We start from the raw sequence: 21565 nt of genomic DNA on the forward strand, positions 1-21565 counted from the left end.
CACAATGCCTAGCAGCTAGTAAACACAAGTTATAATATACACAAACGGCTCAGATGACTGAATTTTATTTTTATTAAAAAGTATCTCAAATTGCCCAGAGCCCCTGGATGCTCCAGCCATTTCAGCACCGGGCTATAAAATCTCTTCAAAACCTCCAGCTGACACTAAAAACACACAGGTCGAAATGCGAACATATGCAGAGATCTGGCATAAAGCCGTGGTATTGCAGAAGCCCCGAGACAAGGCCAAGGCACTGAAATAAATCCCTACAGGCTCAAACGGGACTTATGTGGTGCCTTGGCCTTGTGCTAACCTCTGCAAGGGAATGAGATATGCCCACAGCCTCCTGACGCGTGAGGTTACCAGGAGGAACGCACAAGATGCTAAGCACTACCGCTGGCGGCCACCTACAGCCTGGCCAGCTACGTGCTGCCACCTGATACAGCAGGTGAAGCAAGGCCTGTGAATGACACCACTTGGGGTCTGTCTGCAAACTCATTCTCTCACCCAGTCTCTGTAACTGTAAAGCAACAGGAGCGGAGAGGAAGACTGAAACCAGACACTTATCTGGCCCTTCTTCTCCCTGTCTTCCTGCCACTACACCACTTGAAGTAATCCTGGTAGAGCCTTGCTAGCAGACAGCGGCTGTGTCTGCCCAGATGGAAAGTTTCTCATGCACAACACGGAGAGCCAGTCACAAAGTACTTTTTTTTGTTGTTTGTTTAAAACTGCTTTAAAAGTAACAACAAAAAACCCTCCCTCTGAACTACCCACTGGTCAGAGAGCAATTCTTAACTGTCAAACCCTCAGTCCCAATTTTCAGCTTCCAGTGTTACAGCTGAGGAGATTGCAATATCTGCATCCCACCAAGAGACAGCCCTTCAACAACATCAAATAAATGCAGCAGCAGTATTCAAGTACATGGGCAGGCTGGTGCTCACAGTCCCAGCTCTGTATGCTCTTTGCAAAATGTTTCAGTGGATTCCCCCAAGAAGGGGTGGAGGTCTCCACATTCATTGCCATTCCCACAAAGCTGGGAAAACAGGACAGCCCACCCTATGTTCCTTGGCTTGGTCACACACATGTAGCAAGTAGAAAGGGACCTGCAAGCAGTCAGGACCTGCATTTGAGAAAGAAGGACTGCTTTGTCCCATTGCAAAATCTGGATCCTAGACTCACTCTCTCACGTTCTGGTATTAAAGTTTTTCTTTCTGGTACTGACTTCTATGAGCTCTGAGTAGGAGATCAACAAGCAGTTTCATATTGTTGATTAAGCATCACGTCCCTATAAACACCTGTGCAGAAGTTTTCTGTGTCTCTCTCCTCTCTCCCTTCCCCACAATCCTCATTACAAAGGTCACTGCAAGCACATCCATACTCACTGCTTCTGGAGCAAGTGCTGGTGCTGCTGTTGCTGCTGCTGACGGTAAGTTTCAATTGTGTGCTGGGGAAGGTACTGCATAAGTTCCAGGGACTCCTTGATCTTCAGTAGCATTTCATACGTTTCTCGTCCCCTTACCTAGATCATAGGAAGAGGATGAAAAGAAAAGGCTTAAGTAACTGCATCTAAAGTGACCGCCACTGAAGTGAGCTGTAAGTATAGTCAAGTAAACAGCCAGAGCAGGATGCAAATACTGCCTATACTTAACATGTAAGCAGGAAAACTGCTAAGCCTTGTGTTAGATGTACATCAGATAAATGTTGAAGAGATAATCTGACATTGCAGGCTAATGAACATCTTGGGATCATCATCTACCTTGACATAAATCTATACCAACCAAAAGCAATGTTCTGGTCCAAATCAAATCGAATCCATATTCCAACCCTAGCCATTGAACACAGTTCTGTGACATCTAGGTGAGCAGTTGACTTGTCTCAGTGCACTAAGGAGGATATGAAACACGGGGTAAAAGCAAAGGTAGAGAGAACTCACCGGCAAGTACAAGAGCTCATCATCTGGAGAACGTCTTTTCTTGATAGATGTCATCTGTATGCCATGAGTTCCTTGTCGAAAAGCTAGAAGAAAACAAAAAAGCATCCCATTAAACTAAAGCAAAACACAAACAGTGAAGGAAATAAAGAAGAGATAGAGAAAGAGAGACATCAAGCATAAGTCTGGTGTTAACATGCAGTGCTTTGAAAGGATCTCTGCCTGAACCACTCCAAAACTGTGTGCATAACTACTGGCTTCGTAAAGCAGACAACTTGCAAAGAGCCATTGGTGGATCAGTAATCCACAGTGAGCATACAGAACCCACTGTGGAAATGAAAATCTCCAATTTGTCTCTCATTAAAATTTGCCTCTTTGCTATACAACCCAGTGTATCACTGAGCACATATGGGAAACCAAGACTGAGTTTCCATCTTTTGCACTTCTGATGAGTGTGCTGTACTCCATGAAGCACAGAAAGAAGCTACTTGCCTTAGAACCTCAGACACACAGCACAGTTTGTGTAAAGTCTTTATCTAGATTCCTGTTCATGGAAGACAATTGCTAGAAGGATCAAGGAACAACAGCACAGTCCCAAACAAGGTGGTTACAGTGTGGAAGTGGTTACAGTCCCATCCAGGTACCCTAAAGGCGTCAAGATAGAGTCACCCCCCTCCAGTCAGAACAAACAGTGCTTGTAACACTACTACAGATGTTAACAAAATGTTTGACAACCAGCTCATTTTGCAGATTGATTCACCCAGTGAAAACAGACATCTAATGCCCTCCTGCTTCCAAAGCCCATGCACAGGTCTGCTCCATCCCCAAAGCACAAGTGCCAAGGTTGCACCTGCTGACAGCGTGATCTGCAATCTGCCCAGCTCTGCCAGCTACTTACGGCGTTTCGTACCATCACCATTCTTTGTGCTGTCAGAGACTTGCTGCTTGCGGATGCTGTCCTCATCTGCTTTGCGATCTCTGCCTGGGCAAGCACAAATGCGAGCTTCAAAACATCGGCGGCCCAAGACTTGCCCACTGGGAAGAAAAGTGAAAGAGGACATCAGCCAGCAGCTCAGATAGTCACCATCAGCATCCCTCACACCTTCAAGCTTACAGGAGGCCAAAATCAGAAGCTAGCATCTACTCCTACTTTACTCCCTCTAGGCCAGTATTCACGAGTTCCATCTCCTGGTAGCTCATCTTAGACATGTTTAGTAAATAATACACAGATTCAGCACAAGTTTCAGAAGTGACCAGATTCAGATTAACTATCTGCACTGATCCAAGTGCAGATCTGATCCAAGTGTACTTGATCTTCCTAAATGGAACCTATGCAAAAGGGATGACATCTCAGTCAGATTTGAAGGAATCACAGAATCATTTAGGTTGGAAAAGATTTAAGATCATCAAATTCCACTTTCAATATGACTTAAATAAAACGTGATCAGCTAGAATAGCAGCCAGATGCTTTGTTTTTGCTAAGTTTAACCATTGGCCTCCACTTTCCCTGGCAGTTTCAGAGAAACTTGCTGTATTAGAGAGAGGGCATAAAAGCACTCTGCTCAGTGGACACAGAGCAAAGCATCCAGCTATTCAGAGGAGGAATAAGTGAGATAGACATACTGGTGAGACTTCTTCCATGTATTGAAACTTTTTATCTGCATCAAAAACACCTTTATCTATTTCACATAAGATCATGGTAAGTGCAGAGCCTGAATGGTTTGCACTAGGCTATGCATAGACCAACCCAAACCTCCCAAGTGCCAGTCAATATCCAGTTATTGAGCAACTCCCACTTCTCAATATTTAAAAATGTTCCTTGGCCCCTAAAATCAAATACGTCCCTAAGAACCTTGCAACGCTGCCCTGAGCAAAAGAAGAGCCAGAAGGCCATCTCACAAGCTACACTTGTGATGCACCACTTACTCTCTGGTTTCCAGTGTGACAATGATGAGAATTGGGCGACGGTTCATCCCTCCTACACAGCTACTGTTACACATGAAGTTGTACAAGACTGTTGTGAACTCAGTACCAACCTGGATGAGATGGAGAGGACGAGCAGAAGAGATGGTGAGTGGTAAGCTCTGCTTTTTTTAGCTGTCCCTCTGAAAATCCCTCCCACTCCCACAGCTGTACAATAACTAGGCTATCATCAAGTCTCCCCCACCATAAGGCTTCCTTAAATTAAAAAAAATAAAGAACTCATACTCTCAAGGGATGAAGAATGTGTCTAAAACCCTGTTTTAGGGATTAACAGTAATAAGGACAGGGCACATACAAGATCTTGGCTCCTTTGGCTACAGTTTGAACTCCAACCCTTTTGCATGTCAGGATGCCCCAGCCCTGAGCTCACAACATACCTGAGGTGGCTCATATGGGACCAGCACACTCTGTCTCCCAGTGATGGGGTCTTCCACGTACTGAGCATGGCTGTTTCCTTCCACTCTGATCAGGTGGCTAGGAGGTGCGATCTGCCCTGCAAGGGCAAGGAGACAAAAACATTATTGACACAAGCTGAAGTGCAGGGCAGCAAGACAATCCAACCAATAGGAAACCCACACACTTTGTCCCAGAGGTCTATCACAGCACACACATGCCTCCCCAGATTTTAAACATCTCTTTCCAAACTCTCATCTGCCAGACAAAAAAAAAAAAAAAAACAAACAAAAAAAAACACAACAAAAATCCAATGTTTCCTTAGGTAACAGACACAGGGAACATGACGTTTCTAGGCACCTTTCCAATATATAAAAAAAAGTTCCCCCTCCTTCCTGCAAGTGCTCTTTAGTGTTTAACAACCTAGTTAAGTTCTGAAGAAAGAAGCGTGTTTCAGGTTCATCTAAAGAACACATAGAATCACATAATGGTTTGCATTGGAAGGGACCCTTAATACCATCTAGTTTCAACCCCCCTGCTATAGGCAGGGATATCTCCCTCTAGATCAGGTTGCTCAAAGCCCCGTCCAGCCTGGTCTTGAATACTTCCAGGGAAGAGGCATTCACAACCTCACTGGGCAGCCTGTTCCAGTGTCTCACCACCTTCACAGTAAAGAATTTCTTGCTGATATCTGGCCTAAATCTACCTTCTTCCAGTTTAAAACCATTACCCCTTGTCCTGTTGCTGCATGCCTTTATGAAAAGTCCCTCCCAATTCATTTTGCCTCCCAATTCATTTTGTGTTTGAATTGTTAATTTCTTACTCAAAATACAGTGTATTTTGAGAAAAATAATTTCAAAATACAAATTCAGCATTTAAATCACATTCCTCCTTAAAGGTATGTCACTGAACCAAGTATAAACTCTCAAAATAATATTAAATTCTGTCAAAAGCATTTTCACACAAGAGCCTATTTCAAAGAACTGTCCCACTTCACGCTGACTTTCATATCCCAAGTCCCTGCTTGTTTTTATGCTTGTCTAGCTGACCACACCGTACCCAGCCAAGGGATCCAGGCTCCTGAAACATCCCGTTAACTGACACCACTTTTTTTTTTTTTACAGTAGGAGGTGAATAATGCACGTAGACTAAAACAGATGCTCATCTGAACTTACGTGAACTTAAGCAGACACAGAAAAACGGAGTCTAGCTCATGAGTTTGCAGAAAGCCCCATGACATTTTTATAACAGCTACTACTTCACAGTAATCGTGTTTTAATCTTGATTCTTCTCATATGAGTGAACTGATAACATTAAGCATACAGGAAGGCTGCCTGCAGTTGATGCTGGCACTTAGTGTTAGCCTGCCAGAGATAAACAGCCCCTCTGTCTTTGAGACGTGGATTAAGGACTGGAGATGATATTGCATCCTGTTACTAGATCCCTGCACCAGCGACATGGAAGCTCATTCCTGAGCACAAAAACAGCTGCTTCTCATCGAGGGAGCACAAGCAGAGTGGGGAAAGGCTGCCAGAAAGGCACTGCCTGCCACGGGGACAGACATCCATCCAACCTGGGCAGGCACAGGGTTTATTTTTGTACTTTCTTCTCAAGGACACACTTGCACACTTGCTTTAGGAATAACTAAAGCACACGACTACACTTCCTGCTAAGCACAGGGAACAAAAAGTTGTATGAACCATTGCAAAGAGGTCTGTTTCCAAAGGCTTGCAGTAAAATTGCTGCAAAACCCCTGCACTACCACTCATCAGCCAAGCAGCTTTGGAAAGGGACTAGAAGGAAAAGCACTGCCCTCTTACCCTCGTTGAACTCCCGGCTCAGCTCGTGGTTCGGGCAGCGTTTGACCACTTCGGTGACGTGCTCTGCTTTCTTGTAGACTGGCATCGCCCGGATGACAGCTCCCTGGGGTGGTGGGGTCATCACCTTGATCTGAATGGGGCATGTCTTGGCAATCTGGCAGTACAGCTTCTTCAGTTCAGTGGAATACTGAATGAGGGAAAAAGATAAAAAGAGCAAGAGAGTCAGGATGGTCAGTTAGAGAGGTGGAGGTATACCAGAAGAATGGAGATGGATTTATACACATGCTGAATGTGTTAGCTACTGCACATGCACAGTATTTGTTCAGAGAATCATAGAATCTCATTGGATCATAGAATGGCTTGAGTTGGAAGGGACCTCAAGGATCATCAAGCTTGAATCTCCCTGCCACACTTCCAAACAAGTGACAAAACAAACACTAAACTTGTTTTAGAAAAGTGAAACATAAGACTAACACCTAGTTTTCCCAAAGACAAGAATGTTCAAAAAGAACTGTGCTATTACATGATCAAATACAATCCTTATTTCTCTTACACACCCCTTAAAAGAGGGGGGGGACAGAAAGGCAGTGTGTTTATATTACCCACAAAATGGAAAGCATTCATTTTACAATACCCTGTAATCCTGGAAGCACTGGAATCAACAGGGATTCATCCTGTTTTGTTAGAAGTCCTCCTGGTTTTGAAAATGGAGTAAAAACCATGAAGCCTGGAACTGAACAGTATTTAAAAGCAAGACTCTGACCAACCTGAGAGTTGTGCTAAATCTGACTTGTCAGTTATCTTTTGAAAGTATCTCATACCTATGCTGAATAACCTACATCAGACTCCTCACTTTTAAACTTAAGTGCCGCATTCACCAAGGCAGAGAGCAAGTGGTGAAATAAGATGTACACAGACCTCAAAGCTCTGAGGAGTGAAAACATTCCAAAAGACCCGGTCCACGTTGGGACCTGGAGCACAGCTCAGGAGCTGGTTCCAAAACAGAGGCAGTCACCATCCTAGGGGTACGTAATGAACACCCTGAGCTAAGACACTCCTACTCACTGTGCTAGTTCACAGCATATTGGATTCCCTTTTAGGACACTCTTGCACTAATGCGCTGGCACAGCACATCCCCAAACTGCGCTCGCATCTGGAAACCTTTACTCAGCAAAATGGGCTGAAGTCACTGGTTTCTGTTTAGAGGCTCTAGTTGAATTAAGTATACGCATTTAACAGGAACAGTCAAAAGGAAACTCTTACATGGTTCACTACACTGCCACCCTAACCCATTTTTCTAGATGTCCTCTGTGCAGGAGACGCTCCACCCTTCTCTGCTGTTCCACAGCAATGCAGTTCGCACTGATACCCAACTTCAGAGCCATTCAGTTTTCTCTTGCTGTTCAGACATCTGTGAATGCCAAGCTCTTCAATAACTCTAACCACGTAACCCACAGGAATTGCTGGCATTTCCCCACTTCCATCTCTTTGCTTCTAGCAGGGAAAGAGAAGCTCCAAGGTGGCTGTTTTCTTGAAAAAAATGTCTCTAGCAGCCATAGCCGATACAGCCCAAGTCCCAACTGTTCAAACATGGCACCAACAGGTTCATACAGGTCGGGAGCACAAGTTGGCCATCCACCCCGCAAGGATGGGAAGAGCTGGCACACGAACGGGTGGGTGGTGGGTGACGTGGCAACAGGAGAATTAGCTAGTGATATCCAGAGATTATTTGCATTTCAAAGTGCTTGCGCTGCTAACAGGAAAACCAAAGCTGGGGAAACAATGAGGAGGAGAGGGGGGATTAAAATTAAGACAAAGTGATCTCTTCCCTCCTCACTCAACACCACCCTGCCATACGGCAGGGAGATGCTACAGGTATTTAAGTCAAGGAAGAAGATTCTCTGAAATGCAAAGGCCAAATTGTGCAATGCATTTTATGTGCCTGCAGGCTAGAGATTAAACCCACAAAGGATTTACTCAGCCCGCGGAAATGGGGAACATGCCAAACAATTACAAAAAAAAAGTTGTGAAACAGATCTAGATGGTGATTTATATCAGACACCTTTTAAAACCTGAAATTCCTTATTGTTTTTTTAATTTAACAGCAATTCTTTACTAAAGGTAAGAGTGAGCTCACTGTGTTGTCTTTTCACCTCAGAAGTTGGAAAAGATTCTTTCTTGAAAGAGGACGAAATTTAGAAAGCATACAGAGAAAGCCTGGAAAAGCCACCTCATTGCTTGGATGTCCTCATAACAAGGAAGCATGAAGAAACCATACACACAAAAGCAGAGGGCCAAAATGAAAGCATAAATACAGCGGCACACACCAGGAGTATGCGTGTCTGGCGTCTGCAAGTATTCAGAGAACTGAACAAATGGAAGGAGATGCACTCTCCTGGTGGTGCTGATTGTAATTTTACATCTAATATTTTCACTGGGGTTGCAAAGAAGCAGAAAGGCACTACTTCTAGAAGGACAGGAGAGCTGGGTGTCCAACCCCAGCACAAACACAGAGGCTCCACATCAGACAGCATGGACCCCTCTACCAACAAAGGAGGTGATCTCTCCCATCCGCCCTTCAGCAGCTCAACTGCCTGAGCCCTTCAGCTACAATCAGAAGGGAAGAACAGGACCTCCAGCTTACATCTACAGAAACAGCAGCCAAGAGCTAATGAGTTACAATGAAAAGATCTCTCCAATAAAGATGTATCTTCCCAAAACTTAGGTTCTGTCAGCCTTTAGACCCAGGAGCTCCAGGCCCTGAACACCACCAATGTTAACTCTGCATATCAGAGCAATAGGGAGACCAGAAGCCCAAAGGTTGTGATGCTCATCTCCACTTCGGGAGGCAAGCAGCAGCAACCCATGCAGAAAGACAGTCAAGACAGAATGGCTGTGGCACCCTTCTGTCACTGCCTGCAAGAATCCGAGCTTCCCGACTGTTGCAAAGAGCTCAGGGCCACAGCACACCACAGCTTGGCAGGGATTTCACATCCACCCCAGCACAGTGGCCCACAAGCCTGTAGTTGTCAAGAGGCCAGTCATTTAACACTGGTGTAAATCTGTCCGTGGGGTATCTGCTGTCAGACAGTAAAGGACTTGAGCTTCCCATCCTGCCAACTTCACTGTGACCATAGGTAAACTGATGCCCAGTCATCTAATGGCATAAATAGATGGGAACAACTAGGTCACAGCAGCTTCATATTGGATCAGCGATAATCACTATATCCACAGAGTAAGACAGGATATTGTATATAGATTTCAAAGCAAATATGTATGAGAAAACCCTTGATGCAGGAGCTGTCTTCTGTGCATTCAGAGAATGCCTGAATGCATTCTCCTCAATGGTCCCCAAATCACCCCACCTTGCAGGAGGTGACAGGCACCCTGCCCACCATTTTGCTACAGGAGATGACTGGTGCTCACTGCATGAGGGAAGAGGTCAGGAGATCAGTCACTCCCATCATGGAGACCCAAGACAGATTTAGTACCCTTATGCCACTACCTGGGAAGGAAGGACAAGATTGTTTTTGGAAAAACAGAGCCAACATCTAGCACTAGCCCAGACTGAAAATAGCCAATAAATGAATTTCTCAAAGTACCTCTTAACTGCCTCCATTTCAAGTATTTAACAAGTCTAAAGCATCACTATTAACTAATACACTTCTGTTACTTGCCCGAGTCTGGAAATTAACCTAATTAGGAAGAAAAAAAGTACTAAAAATGAACCTGATCTCTATCAACAAGCCTGTCATTTAGTGACAGTCATTTCCTAGCATGAGGAATAAAAGCTGTGCCAACAGCCTGAGGAGTGGGAACATGGCTTTTACCAGACACACAGCAAAAAGTTATTTGAAACAAAAGAAGGAAGCCTGGCAACACGTTATCTACTAAGGAGAGAGGGGAAAGGCTTGGCTCAGATTTTTCTTTGGGGTTCATTTGCTGCATGTCATGCCCAAATAAGCAGACTTCAAGAGACTGCTAAAGACAACAGTGAATTTAGCTTTTTGCTTAATAATATGTTTTAAACGGAAAGAAGAAAACATTCCAGCGCCCGCAGCCCTGCCCTCCCCACCTGCCTGTGCAGACATACTGTATTACCCACTCTTGGCACCCTGGCTGGTAATTCAGTATCACAATGCGCACGCCAGCCACCATCAGGCAACACCTGCCTGATTTTTCAGCAAGCCCCTTCTCCAGAAGGTGTGTCAACAAAGGGCTTAAGGGAGAAAACAAAACACTTTTTCACTTCTCAAATGGAAAGTTTTCACTAGGAAGGACAGAAGTCTCCTGGAAGTGCTTTGTGCAACATAAGCTGCAGTGGCTTTTCAGCAAGCGCTCAATCCCCCAACAGAACTCTGATGCAGTAAATTCCCCCAAACACTACTTTGGAAATCTACCTCTTATATCTGCCTTACCCTCTGATCTAGCCAAAGGATTACAGCCCTTAAATCTTTAAAAGGAGTGGGGTTCAGCCAGCTCTGCAAATGCTGATGAATGTCAACTTGAAGGTGATCCCAGCAGTCAGCTTACAGCGTGACAGCTCTGAGCCCCTTCTGCTCAGATCAACAGATTTTTCAAACCTTCTGCAAACTTCTTTCAAGAAGCCACATTTCAGCTCAACTCAGTTACACGCTGGATACATTTCATTTGACATTTTCAAAACCATTGTTCAGCTGCAGTTCTCCCGTAACAAACTAACTCTGAGAAAGGAAAAAAAAAAAAGAATGGGTTAGAAGAATGGAAAAGCAAAGTTTACTTGTGCCGAAGTATGCACGGATGAGAATAAGGAGTTATGAAACAAGCAGAAAACCTGTGCAAAACAGGACAAGGTTTCCTCATTTAGAACAAAAAGCGGGGAGAAAGGAATTTACCTATGTGGAAAAAGAGTAATATTTATGCATACACCTTAAATAGTTTGGCTTTGCCGAACAGCCATCGAACTTCTAACTCACAACTGCTAGGCTGAGGGCAGGTATCTGTGGGTGCAAAGCCGCTCATGGAGGAACTGATCTGCGTCTACAACATGCACAGCTGACTCGTCGCCCTTCTGGGCTGAGATCTCCCACTTCATCAGAGCACAGAGCATTCAGTGTGCCACTAGCAGATGTGCAAACCACAGACACGATGAGTTCAACAGCTGCCGGCGCCATGCCAGATCCACCACCTTTAAGTTCACGCTGGGCCAGCAAGAAGCACCTGTGAGCAATCCCCAGCGAAGGGATGCCCCACCGTGCAACAACTGGGAGGACTGAAGCAGGAGGGGATGCTGACAGCGCCAGGAGCGCTCTGAAGACTTTTACCAAATTCCTCTGCCCCAGGCAAAGGAAATCACAAGTCACCCTCTTTCTCCCCCCCGCCTCGGGGAGGGGCAGCGCCTCACCCACAGGAATCCGCCTGTGCAGAGACTTCAGCTTCATCTTCCCCTTGAGCTCCCCTGCCCCTTCCCTGGCCCTGCTGCCGCACGGCCTGCGCACACGAATGGTGCTCACGAGCTATTAAAATCTTTCCTCCAAGCGCTTTTCCTCAGGAGCTGCAGCCAAAGGCCGCCTGTTGCCACCTGTCAGTCGCGGGGATTAATTACCTGCGCCGGGCTGGGAGCGGCACATTCCTCCCCAGCCTCGCCCTGCAAGATGTTGACATCAGGCAGGTGGGCCCCGCGTCCCCCGGCTGGCAGCACGGAGGGGACAAGGGGGGGGGGAAAAAAGAGAGAAACATGACCCACACGTTCAGCCGGGACAGACAAAAAACACAGAAAAATGGGAAAAAAAGCGGCAAGGAGCGTGTCGGTGCAGCTCTGCACTGCCGCAGGGCATACCGCGTGCCCAGCGCCAGGCTGGACGCTGACGGCAGCTTGGAAACTGTGGTGAAATAAAGATACACGCGTCTGTGTTGACCTGCTTAGGTAAATGGGAACGGGTGGCAAGGGAGGAGGATGGAGAAACGTAGCCTCCAGCCTAGGATTCAGCAGGCTGGGGCCTGGCTGCCCTCCTGGCACACAGCCCTGCGGGCAGTGGGGAAGCAGAGCTGGGCAAGTGGCAAAGCCTGCCAGGAGGCTGCAGCGGACCTAAAGAGAATGAAAAAGAAGATTTGAACACCACTTTCAGAGAAAAACCAGATCCTCGTTCCCCCCTCCAATTGTTTTTCCACTGTATACATTTGTATCCAGTCCCATTAGCATCATGCAAATGCTCTTCCGAAGCAACACACCGCTCCTCAAGGAGAGTGCTGAAGGAGCTGAGAAACTGACAGACATGGGGACACGCACCTGGACCCACACTAAAATCCCCCCCATAACTTTGGGTTTAGAGCATCAGCTGAATTCTTTCACCTTAAGGAGAACTAGCCCATTCATTCATGTGAACACTTCAACATCTCCCCAGAGATTTTTATGTAAAATGATGTTGATCAGGAAGTATTCTCTACATAAGGAAGAATTCTACCTAATAACAGCAGCAAAACCAGAACAACAAGTAACACTGATATTTTCCCCTATTACTCCTTCAACTATGAAACAGTTGTAAATTTACAAACTTCACATGTAAGGGTTTTTGCATGTCATTTTTGCATTTATAGACTTGACTCATCAATAAGTAAAGACCTTGCAAGGTTTGGCTTGAAAACTTTTTTTTTTTTAAACATTGAATTTCTCTACCCGTTTCTAAACTGAAACTTCAGCTGTACCACGTAAGTTTCAGATGCTAATAATGTCTAGTATTTGCATTTCTGATAGGCTACTTGGCAAAGGAAGTTTTGCAAATGAGGTGAAATTATGAAATGACTAAATTAGTAGTGTGCATGCTGAAAAAAAAAACAACAATGCAAGCCAATGCTGAACATCCTTCCCTACATTCAGTAAGTACCCAACAACTGTGGGATTCCACGTTGCAAAATGCATAGGTATTTTCACACTGAATGAAGTAGCTTCCACGGGAAAAACTTATTTAATATTGCCTAAAATCTGAGGTACGTTTTCAGACAGCTGCTTGTAAACATAAGTTTATGCAAACAAAATACCCTGAAACTATCCCAACTGTAGTACAGTTTCCTCCGATGGAACAGGACGAAGCAACCGTGCTTTGCAAACTTACCTGGCTTTGAACACCATATCAGCTCCCATAGGATCAGAATGTGTCTCAGAGTGTGACTTTGCATATCCCTGTGATGTTATTTTCACAGACTCTATCAATTAACTGATATTAACACTGCCAATTTACAAGCCATCAGTAAAACATTAAGTCCATTGTACTTCCTTCCTTGAAGGTTTCTTTAGGATCATTTTGCAAATAAGGCCTCTAATTGGGTCTCAAGATGCACTGCTTTGCTTTTTCCTTCCTTTTTTTCCTTTGCACCCTCCCCAATTCAAGAGGTGGGCTGGACACAGGCTCTTCTTATACTGTATAACTCTCAGCCTCTTCAGCTGACATCTGCATATCTCCTGGTGGTATTACAGATTACCACACAAAACTACTGCACTAAGAAACAGACACTGTAGAAACCCCTCTCATACTAAACCTAAATTCACTTGAAGATTAACAAATGCTAACTTCTGGCAGAACTGTGCATAAAGAAAATAACCAACCACCAAACCCTGGTTCCACTAACATGAACAAGCTGTAAGAGCCCCATGCAATATTAGAGCCCTCTACCGAGAAGACTTATGCTCTGGGTCCTCAGCATAAGGACCTCAGCATGGGATACAGCCACAGGTTTAAACAGCTCCAGACAAGCTGAAGATCAAGGGCACGAAGCTGGGTACAAGGAAATTTCAGATTTAACTTCAAGATGCTTCTTAGTTCCCTCATCTGCAAATAAGGGGATTTCATGGGTATCTCAGAGGAAGGTAAACAAGTAATTAGTACAACATCTGTTAGAGCAAAGAAAAACCAAGCTGGATGAGAGAATGACTGAAAAATGTACCAAAGTTGTTCTGGCAGCACAGTCTTTTCCATCAGCAACATCTCAAACAGTGATTTTTGCCGAGTCAGACCCAGAGGTATCAGGCACCATGCCAGACTCTCTACCAACCATTCAACACCCTAGAAAGCAGGACACTTTGCTAGAATGATGACAGATTTCCACCCAAATTCCAGCTCATACCAAAGGGCTGACCTCCTTGCAAAATGCTACAGGGTCAGCATGTTGCATGTTCACATGTCAAACATAGACCCATTATTCTAGCTAGGTCACTGACAGGCTCAGGAACAATTTGCAGAACTGCAAGCCTGTCATCTTTGCACACTTTCCTTCTGATGAGCAGCCACAGAAGAGAAAATTCAGTTGAGTCAAAGCTAAAGGCAAGTTTAGTGTCTTCTAACCTCTCATACTTAATACCGCTCTCCAGATACATTTTCTTTCCTGTACCCTTTTGTTTTTTTAGGCTCTAGTGTTCTGCTTTGAGGACAAATAACACTTGAAGAAATTCACGTAAGCATGACCTATGCTTTCCTTGCCTCTCTAGGCGCCACCACTTACAATATAATTGGACTTACCTATAAAGTCCTGTTCGCATGTCTATGATAGATTCTTCCTTTCTCCTTCTCCTATAACCCACGTGGGGGATCAGGTATTCATCTTACAACACCCCCCATGAAACACGGGTTTCATTACCTATAGAAGAACCCACAAGAACCCTTCAGAAAGGCACATTATCATCTTTCTAAGCATGAGCAAGATACTCTCTGCCTCTAAAACAGTGAGCAGCTGGATCAAGTCAGTGACCATAAAGATAGTTTCTTGATTGGGATGGACATACCTACCTCAGAGTTGTGTTATGACCACCTGCAGTACTGCTCCCTCACTGGTCCTTGAGTGGAGAACAGGCTACTGAAACCCAAAAGCAGGATACTGAGGGTCTCAGCTGTGAACTTAGATGCTCTGATGGAAGAAGGAGCTACCACAGAAGTCTATGAGCTCCTTTGTATTTGTACTCTTAAGACAGACTGAACAGCTCAGATGTAAAAAGATGATCCCTTTCCTTCCCTTTTTACTATCCCTTCTCTCTCCATTTATTCCACCTGGGGGAAAGTACAGATGCCTCTCCACTTCATCCTTCTAATAAACCAAGGTATTAATCACACCTATGGGAGGCGATCGAGGAAAGACAGAAAGTATTAAAAACTGACAGGATCTCAAAGCAGCAATGCCAGTGAAATGCATCATTAAGGTGAGTAATTTTCCTGTTTACTTCACAGGCTCCCCCTATGCCCCCCCTTTTTCCTCCCCGCCTAAGATGTGGGCAGGACTCATCAAGGCAAAGCTTGGAAGTAAGAAGCAGCGTCCCCAGTTTCTACATAAATGCTGCAGGCCAAAGAGCAAAGGCAAGTTCCAACTGAGCCCTTGACAATAATCAAGCTCTGCGGCGCCTCTGGTCTTGTCTTGTGCATACCTTGCAAGTAGCATCATGTCTTCCCACTGAGATTTCACTGGCAGCACACACAAGCACCTTGTTCCTTGGCTTCTATTTCAGAAAAAGAAAGTCCTGAGCACACACACACACGCCCCTGCTTTTCTGCTTTGAGAAAGACCATTTGCCTCTAAATCCTCAGCATCCTTTCAGAACAGATTTCTGAATTTACAGGTCTTTTCTGTTCTCTTGCAGGAAGATTAGCGCGAGTCCCTTGCCAAAAGGGCATTGAGTTTTTTTCTACTTACGTCCAGGAAACTTTTCTGAGTCAGATCTTATTACTTTTGAAACAACGTGCAGGTACCAACAAGTCTTTTCCATGATAACAGCCAGGGCCTGTTCCATTTCCTGATCACATTACGCTCAATTTCCAGAATTACATCTATGCAAATATTGTTCTCCTGCTTGCAGAGCATTTCATTGATAATTAAAGCAAAGAGCCAGCAAAGCTTTTCTGGCCAGGACAGACAAGATGGCGAGCGATGCAACAAACCAGCATGCAGATAACAAGCAGGCCTCAGTTTTCTTCTTCTGTATGAAGACAGTTTAAGATGCTCTGCTTCTCTTTAACGGACAGGAAATCCAAACAGAACCAAATAATTTCTACAAGCATCCTTCTGTTTTCAGGATTTGCCAACCTTATGAGGCCATAGTCTAGGTCTGAGTCGCAGCAAAAAAAAACATACGGATTAAGAAAAAAAGAAAACTGACATATCTAACATAGAAAATTAGATTCGTGGTAACTGCCTCAGATTTAAGTCAGATAAATAAAGTACAATAGCAGCTCCACCACACTCAGGATGAATAATGACTAAGTCACAGCTTTACATCTTATTCACATTTAAGTTTTGGGGATGAACAATAACAACAAAAAACTCAGAAGAACACAGTGTCACTAGCTATTAACCACCATTTTCAAGGTTCTGGGACCTGCATTTTATGCTGATCCTCCTCTCTCCCAGCCCTCCCCTTCCATCCTCAATGACCCAGCTAAGCACAGTCCTCAAGTCAACTGATGTGGTTTCTCGTAAGCCTACTTTCAAAGTCAAGGCATGATTCAGCAAGGTGTTTAAGCAGATGCCTACCTTTAAGGATGGGAGCAGCCTTGCTGACTCCAACAGAACCCTACAGATTTCACAGGGAATATTCACGTGCTAGAGGTTATGCACTCCCTCAAGTGCCTTACTGAAAAAAGACCCTTATTTTCCTCTGCACCATGGGAAACGGTTTGTCAAAACCACACTGAGGAACACAGTGTCACTGCTGCAGCCATGAGGCCACCAAAACATTCCCACCTCCAGAACACTGTGCCTCAGCCCCAGGCAGCTGGTGAGGTCAATGCTGTGGCATCTTCTCTGCTAAGAAGATCAACAAGCCCATCCCAGGCTCCAGGTATTCCTCCAGCTTTCTCTTGCCAGCAGCCCTGAAGCTATGCAACTGCAGCAGCTAAGAGAAGACAGCCATTCTGCAGAGCAATGCCCAGAGAAAAGGTGGCTTGCAGTGCTACCGGCTGCCCTCTAGCAGCCCTAGACCTCTTCTAAAAAAAGAAAAATCAAAACCTTCCATTTTTCATCTCCTACCCCAAAAGAAGAAGGAAAACCCACCTTACACACAAGCCAAAGGAAGACATGCAGTAACAATTGACACGAGAAGGCTTGAACACAGCACAGACAACAGATATTCCAGTCGATTCTTTGGTAGCTTTATAACTTTGGAAAGAGTGCACAACTGCATAAAGCTGCGTGGATCTGGATGCACTGTAAAGGCAAATCTGCAGGTCTGAGAGAGAAACTCAGCAGGGATAATCTTCCAAACGCTTCATGACTACTTCAGATCTATAAATTATTGGAAACGGATGACAGTAATTAATACCCAAGCAATTGATTTCACTTAGTAACTGAAGGATTATCTTGCCACCCGTGTGACCTAACTGGAAACATAACAGGAGTAAGTGCTGATTTAGATGCAAATCCTCATGAGTCTTCAAAGTGGCTTTTCAAGAAAAATACCAGACAGCTCTTTGTCCCTACAACCCCTGCACTGCTCCATTAGGAAGCAGCAAGTTCTGAAGACCCCATGCCACAGATGTTTTGTGAGAAGACTTCTCATTGAAAGGGACACTGCTCTCCCAAACGAAAAGCATCACTGTTACTAGATTACAATGAGAACAGGAATAGTTCCTGGGAACCATCATTTTAAAGTCAGATTTCCCAACTAACCACACCCAATTAGTAAGTGATGCCATATATTTTAAAATTATTATTAATTTTTGAACAGCAGATTTTTCACTAGTGAAGTTTTGGGATCTCCTCTCTCTCTCTCTCTCTCTCTCTCTCTCTCTCTCCACTCTCAGTGTTCAATAAACCCAGCATCCTCACAACCTTATATGGGTTGAAGGCAACTACAGACAAACTCCTTCCCTCTTTAAAAAGAAATAAAAGAAAATGAAGCAAAACAAGACAGAGTTTCAACATCAGAACAAGTTATTGGCTCACACTGTCTGGCACTCCTGTTTTCCTTATGCATCATATATGAGCTGTAAGAGAAAGGTGCAAAGCTCCTATGGACAGAACATGCTGTCGTTCTGCAGAGTGCTGTACAGATGAATTAAAACCCTGCAGGAAGTCAGCTCTGAGATAGGTACATAGTCAGTCTCTTGAGCTGGCCACACTGCAAATGCTATTAAGGGCAAGGCCCGTGACAGCTAACAGAAGACACCATTAAACTAGCAGAGTAACCCAGAAGACACTTTCCATCTAAACACTAATGAATCCACAGAAAAAACACAAGTATTTAGATCTACAGTTGCAGACAAAGCACCAAGATGCAAGAATGAGCCCTAAATGGAACCAGAGATAACAAAACACACTAACAGACACAACTATGCTTCTGATGCTGTTGTGTGCATCACTGCATCATGATCTCAGTGTAGAAAGCTTGTCTGCTCAAGGCACTGGTAAGATACAAAATCAGTATGCAACAGATAAAACTAATCCAGGGAAAAGTACTTGGGAAGAAGCAAGCTGGCGAGAGAGGAGAAGATCTAGTCACAGCACAACAGCTACCTGACTCCAGAGGACAGCAAATGACAGAGGCCGGGATAGACTGTAACTGTTGCCACACACTCCTTATTTAAATGCAATTTGTTTAATCTCAAATCAGATTCAACCATCAAAGCTCTCTTCTGTAGCATACTGACAGTTCACTTGAAATCTCTGCACCTTTAATCCTTTAATTAGCTAACAAAAATGCTATCTCGACTCTTTCACCAACTTAAGCTAATTTTCTGCACGGAGCTTCCAACTTCTGCAGCTAACAGGTTTTAGCTGCTCACGTAGCCAAGGGGAAAAAACTAAGCAAGTCCCCACTCCATTCTTACACAAGCTGATATATGCTCCTATGTACGCTGCATCTCCAAAGAATACGCTTCTGAAAGACTCCTTCGCAAAAGCAAGATGGACCTATTCTCACATTGCTCTAATGGGCTGGGAGGCATAATCAGATTGTGCAATTCAGTGAGAGCAAGCAGAGATCTTCATGTGTTCGTACAGAGGTGGCTGAAGGAACTGAGGAATAGGCAATGCTTACACAGGAGCAGGATAAAAACAGGAGTTAAGCCAAAGTTTGCGCAAGACACCATCATTTCTGCCATGTACTTCAGCCACTTGCCTTGATGATTTTGGGATGAGATCTCTAAAGGAAGTAAAGCAACTCCTGAACAGCCAGCTGTTCTGGAGGCTGCCTCCAAAAGAAGACTTCTTCAGAGATGAGCTCTGCTATTGTTCAAAACTGCCAGGGCAATACAGCTACAGAAGCAGAAAATGAAGAGTGCATGAATCATCAGCACATCAGGAATGAAATCCATTCGGGCAGCTTATATTATACATCAGACATTTTCTTCAGTTCAGCAGAGCTAACAACTCTGCCCATCCTGCAGGGCAAGAGGGCCACCTAAAGTCTCCTTATCAAAAACTCTAAATAACATGGGGAGTGAGGTGCATCATGCACCTGAACATAGCCCTGGGGCCTCCCGAGGTCACGATGCTCCCTGCAGGGCAAGGCAAAAGCAACCAGCACTTGCTCGAGGCTTGCAAAGAAGGCACACCCATAGCACAGCTGCAGGGACTTCTGGTTCAACACAAGCTAATCTAGCACATGACATGCTGGAGAAAGGGCATTACACACTGCAAAGCCATCACTGCACAGCCCCCAGACTGGCATGCTCAAACTGCAACATGCCAGACCTACTGAACTCTGCCTGTTGCTGCAGCCTTATGCAGACACATTTCTTTTTCTAGACTCAGCCTTGCAAATCTATGCAGCACAGATGAAGCCTAAGGCTTGCCCTAGCATGGGTGCCCACCTGCTAAGCCTGGCCAAGCCACGGGAGCCAGCCAGGGAATACATGTGAAGAACAGCAGAGTCACCAGGGACTTGACCAATGCACGGAAACACAGAGGTAAGCATATCTGTGCTCTACTGAGCACAGTGGAAAAGCCCTGCCTACATCAAAGGCAGAGGACAAGTCATTCTACATCTTGCAGTTCCCTAATTTGCTTGTGCTCTGGGTCCTTGAAGAACATTAAGCAAGCTCTAGTGTTGTGCTAATCAAGCACTCATGGCAGAATTTGGTGCTAGGCAAGGGAGAAAAAAAATAAAGATACTACCCAGGTAATATTACAAACCATACCATGCATAACAGAGCACTCTGAATGCACTTCTCCTTTGGCAGAACTTTAAAAGCACAACATTCACATTCTGCATCTTACTCAGTCCAAATGAGTCAACCCAGCTCCCTAGCTGGAAATCCAGCCCACATGACCAGGAGAAAGATCTGAGCAAGCTGCTGCACCCCGCTGACAGCAGATCCCACAGTCATATGCAGTCTACACATCCAAAACTCACATGAGTTGTATGTGTAAACTAGAAATATGGCTGTGTGTGCATCTCAGGGGCACGCTAAGGAAGAAAGGAGAGTAATGCAGAGCTTCCCACTAAGCAGAATAGGATAACCTCTCCTACCTGCCTCACCATTTCTGCTGCTCCCGAGTCATATAAACGTTCTATGTTGCCACAGGCCTTAGAACGAGGCATTTCAAGTGCACAGTTAAAGGCAGGCAAATGCACTCTACTAAGTGCAGCTGCTAAAGTCTCATTCTACCTTCAGTTCTTACAGAACACAGAGGACAGGAGCAGTTGGCAAGGACCACCTGATCAGGAAGCTGCATTCTGGTGTCAGGGCAGTTTGCCTGGTAACTGGATCTCCACACTCTTTGATCAACGTATTACCAAACAGCCTTCTGCTGACAGTCCTCAGAGTAGGTACGCCAAAGTTGTCAACAGTTACCAGATTTGCTCTAGGCCAGAAATCAAGCTCATTTTGCAGTGCCAAGATGAGCAGGATTCTTTATTCTTTATTTAAAAAAAAAATAAATTCTACAGCATTCTGAAAGCAGCTAATCAAATTATTAAAGTGCTTAAAAGTTTAATGAAGAAATCAAAGCTATTAAGCAAACATTCAGCTTGATGTCTCTTTCCCTTCTTACCCACCCTTCCTCAATGCATTCAAAACCTCTTTTTGCTATGCTACAACATGTTTAAACAGGTACTGAGATACAAACAAGTCTTGGCCCCATCTCATACAGAATGGATTGGTTGCAGATGTTCTCCTGCAAGCTACATCTTGCCTTCTGCAAGAGCATTCATCTCCAAAACACATCATTTCACCTACTTTGCCTGAAGCCAAAACTCAAAGGTTATTTAATTTTATTTTTTTATTAACTCTAACATACCTACAGCTGTGCAAGCAAAACCCCAGCTAGTTTATCAAGGCACAAAGAGGTGAATGACTGAGTTTAGATAAATGTGACCAAGTCAGGGCAGACATCTTTCTGTTCACCTATGCAGCAGCCAACAGCAATGTCAGGGATGCAATAAAACAAAAAACTGCTGTATTTCAGAGAAGCCTGACATATTTCACTATCTTCCTAGGACAAGTCAGACATGAGCTCATACAGTGGCAGGTGAGTCAGT

The 21565-nt window shown here is 44.6% G+C and overlaps 1 protein-coding gene across 10 annotated transcripts in view; it reads right to left on the reverse strand.

Moving 5' to 3' along the window:
* The window catches only part of TP63 (tumor protein p63), a 162850-nt gene that overhangs the window by 15393 nt on the left and 125892 nt on the right, over positions 1 to 21565 (reverse strand). For 9 of the 10 annotated variants that reach the window (XM_090147402.1, XM_090147401.1, XM_090147404.1 and 6 more), the window contains 6 exons: positions 6127 to 6313; positions 4291 to 4406; positions 3857 to 3966; positions 2829 to 2965; positions 1934 to 2016; positions 1383 to 1519 (listed from right to left, as the gene is read on the reverse strand). In XM_090147402.1, coding sequence (XP_090003528.1) covers positions 1383 to 1519; positions 1934 to 2016; positions 2829 to 2965; positions 3857 to 3966; positions 4291 to 4406; positions 6127 to 6313 — 770 coding nt within the window. The remainder of the gene's footprint in view (positions 1 to 1382; positions 1520 to 1933; positions 2017 to 2828; positions 2966 to 3856; positions 3967 to 4290; positions 4407 to 6126; positions 6314 to 21565) is intronic. The other variant, XM_090147403.1, reaches the window with a different exon arrangement.

Source organism: Phasianus colchicus, chromosome 10 (genome assembly GCF_987193195.1).
Source record: "Phasianus colchicus chromosome 10, bPhaCol1.hap1.1, whole genome shotgun sequence".
In the NCBI taxonomy this organism is placed as follows: domain Eukaryota; kingdom Metazoa; phylum Chordata; class Aves; order Galliformes; family Phasianidae; genus Phasianus; species Phasianus colchicus.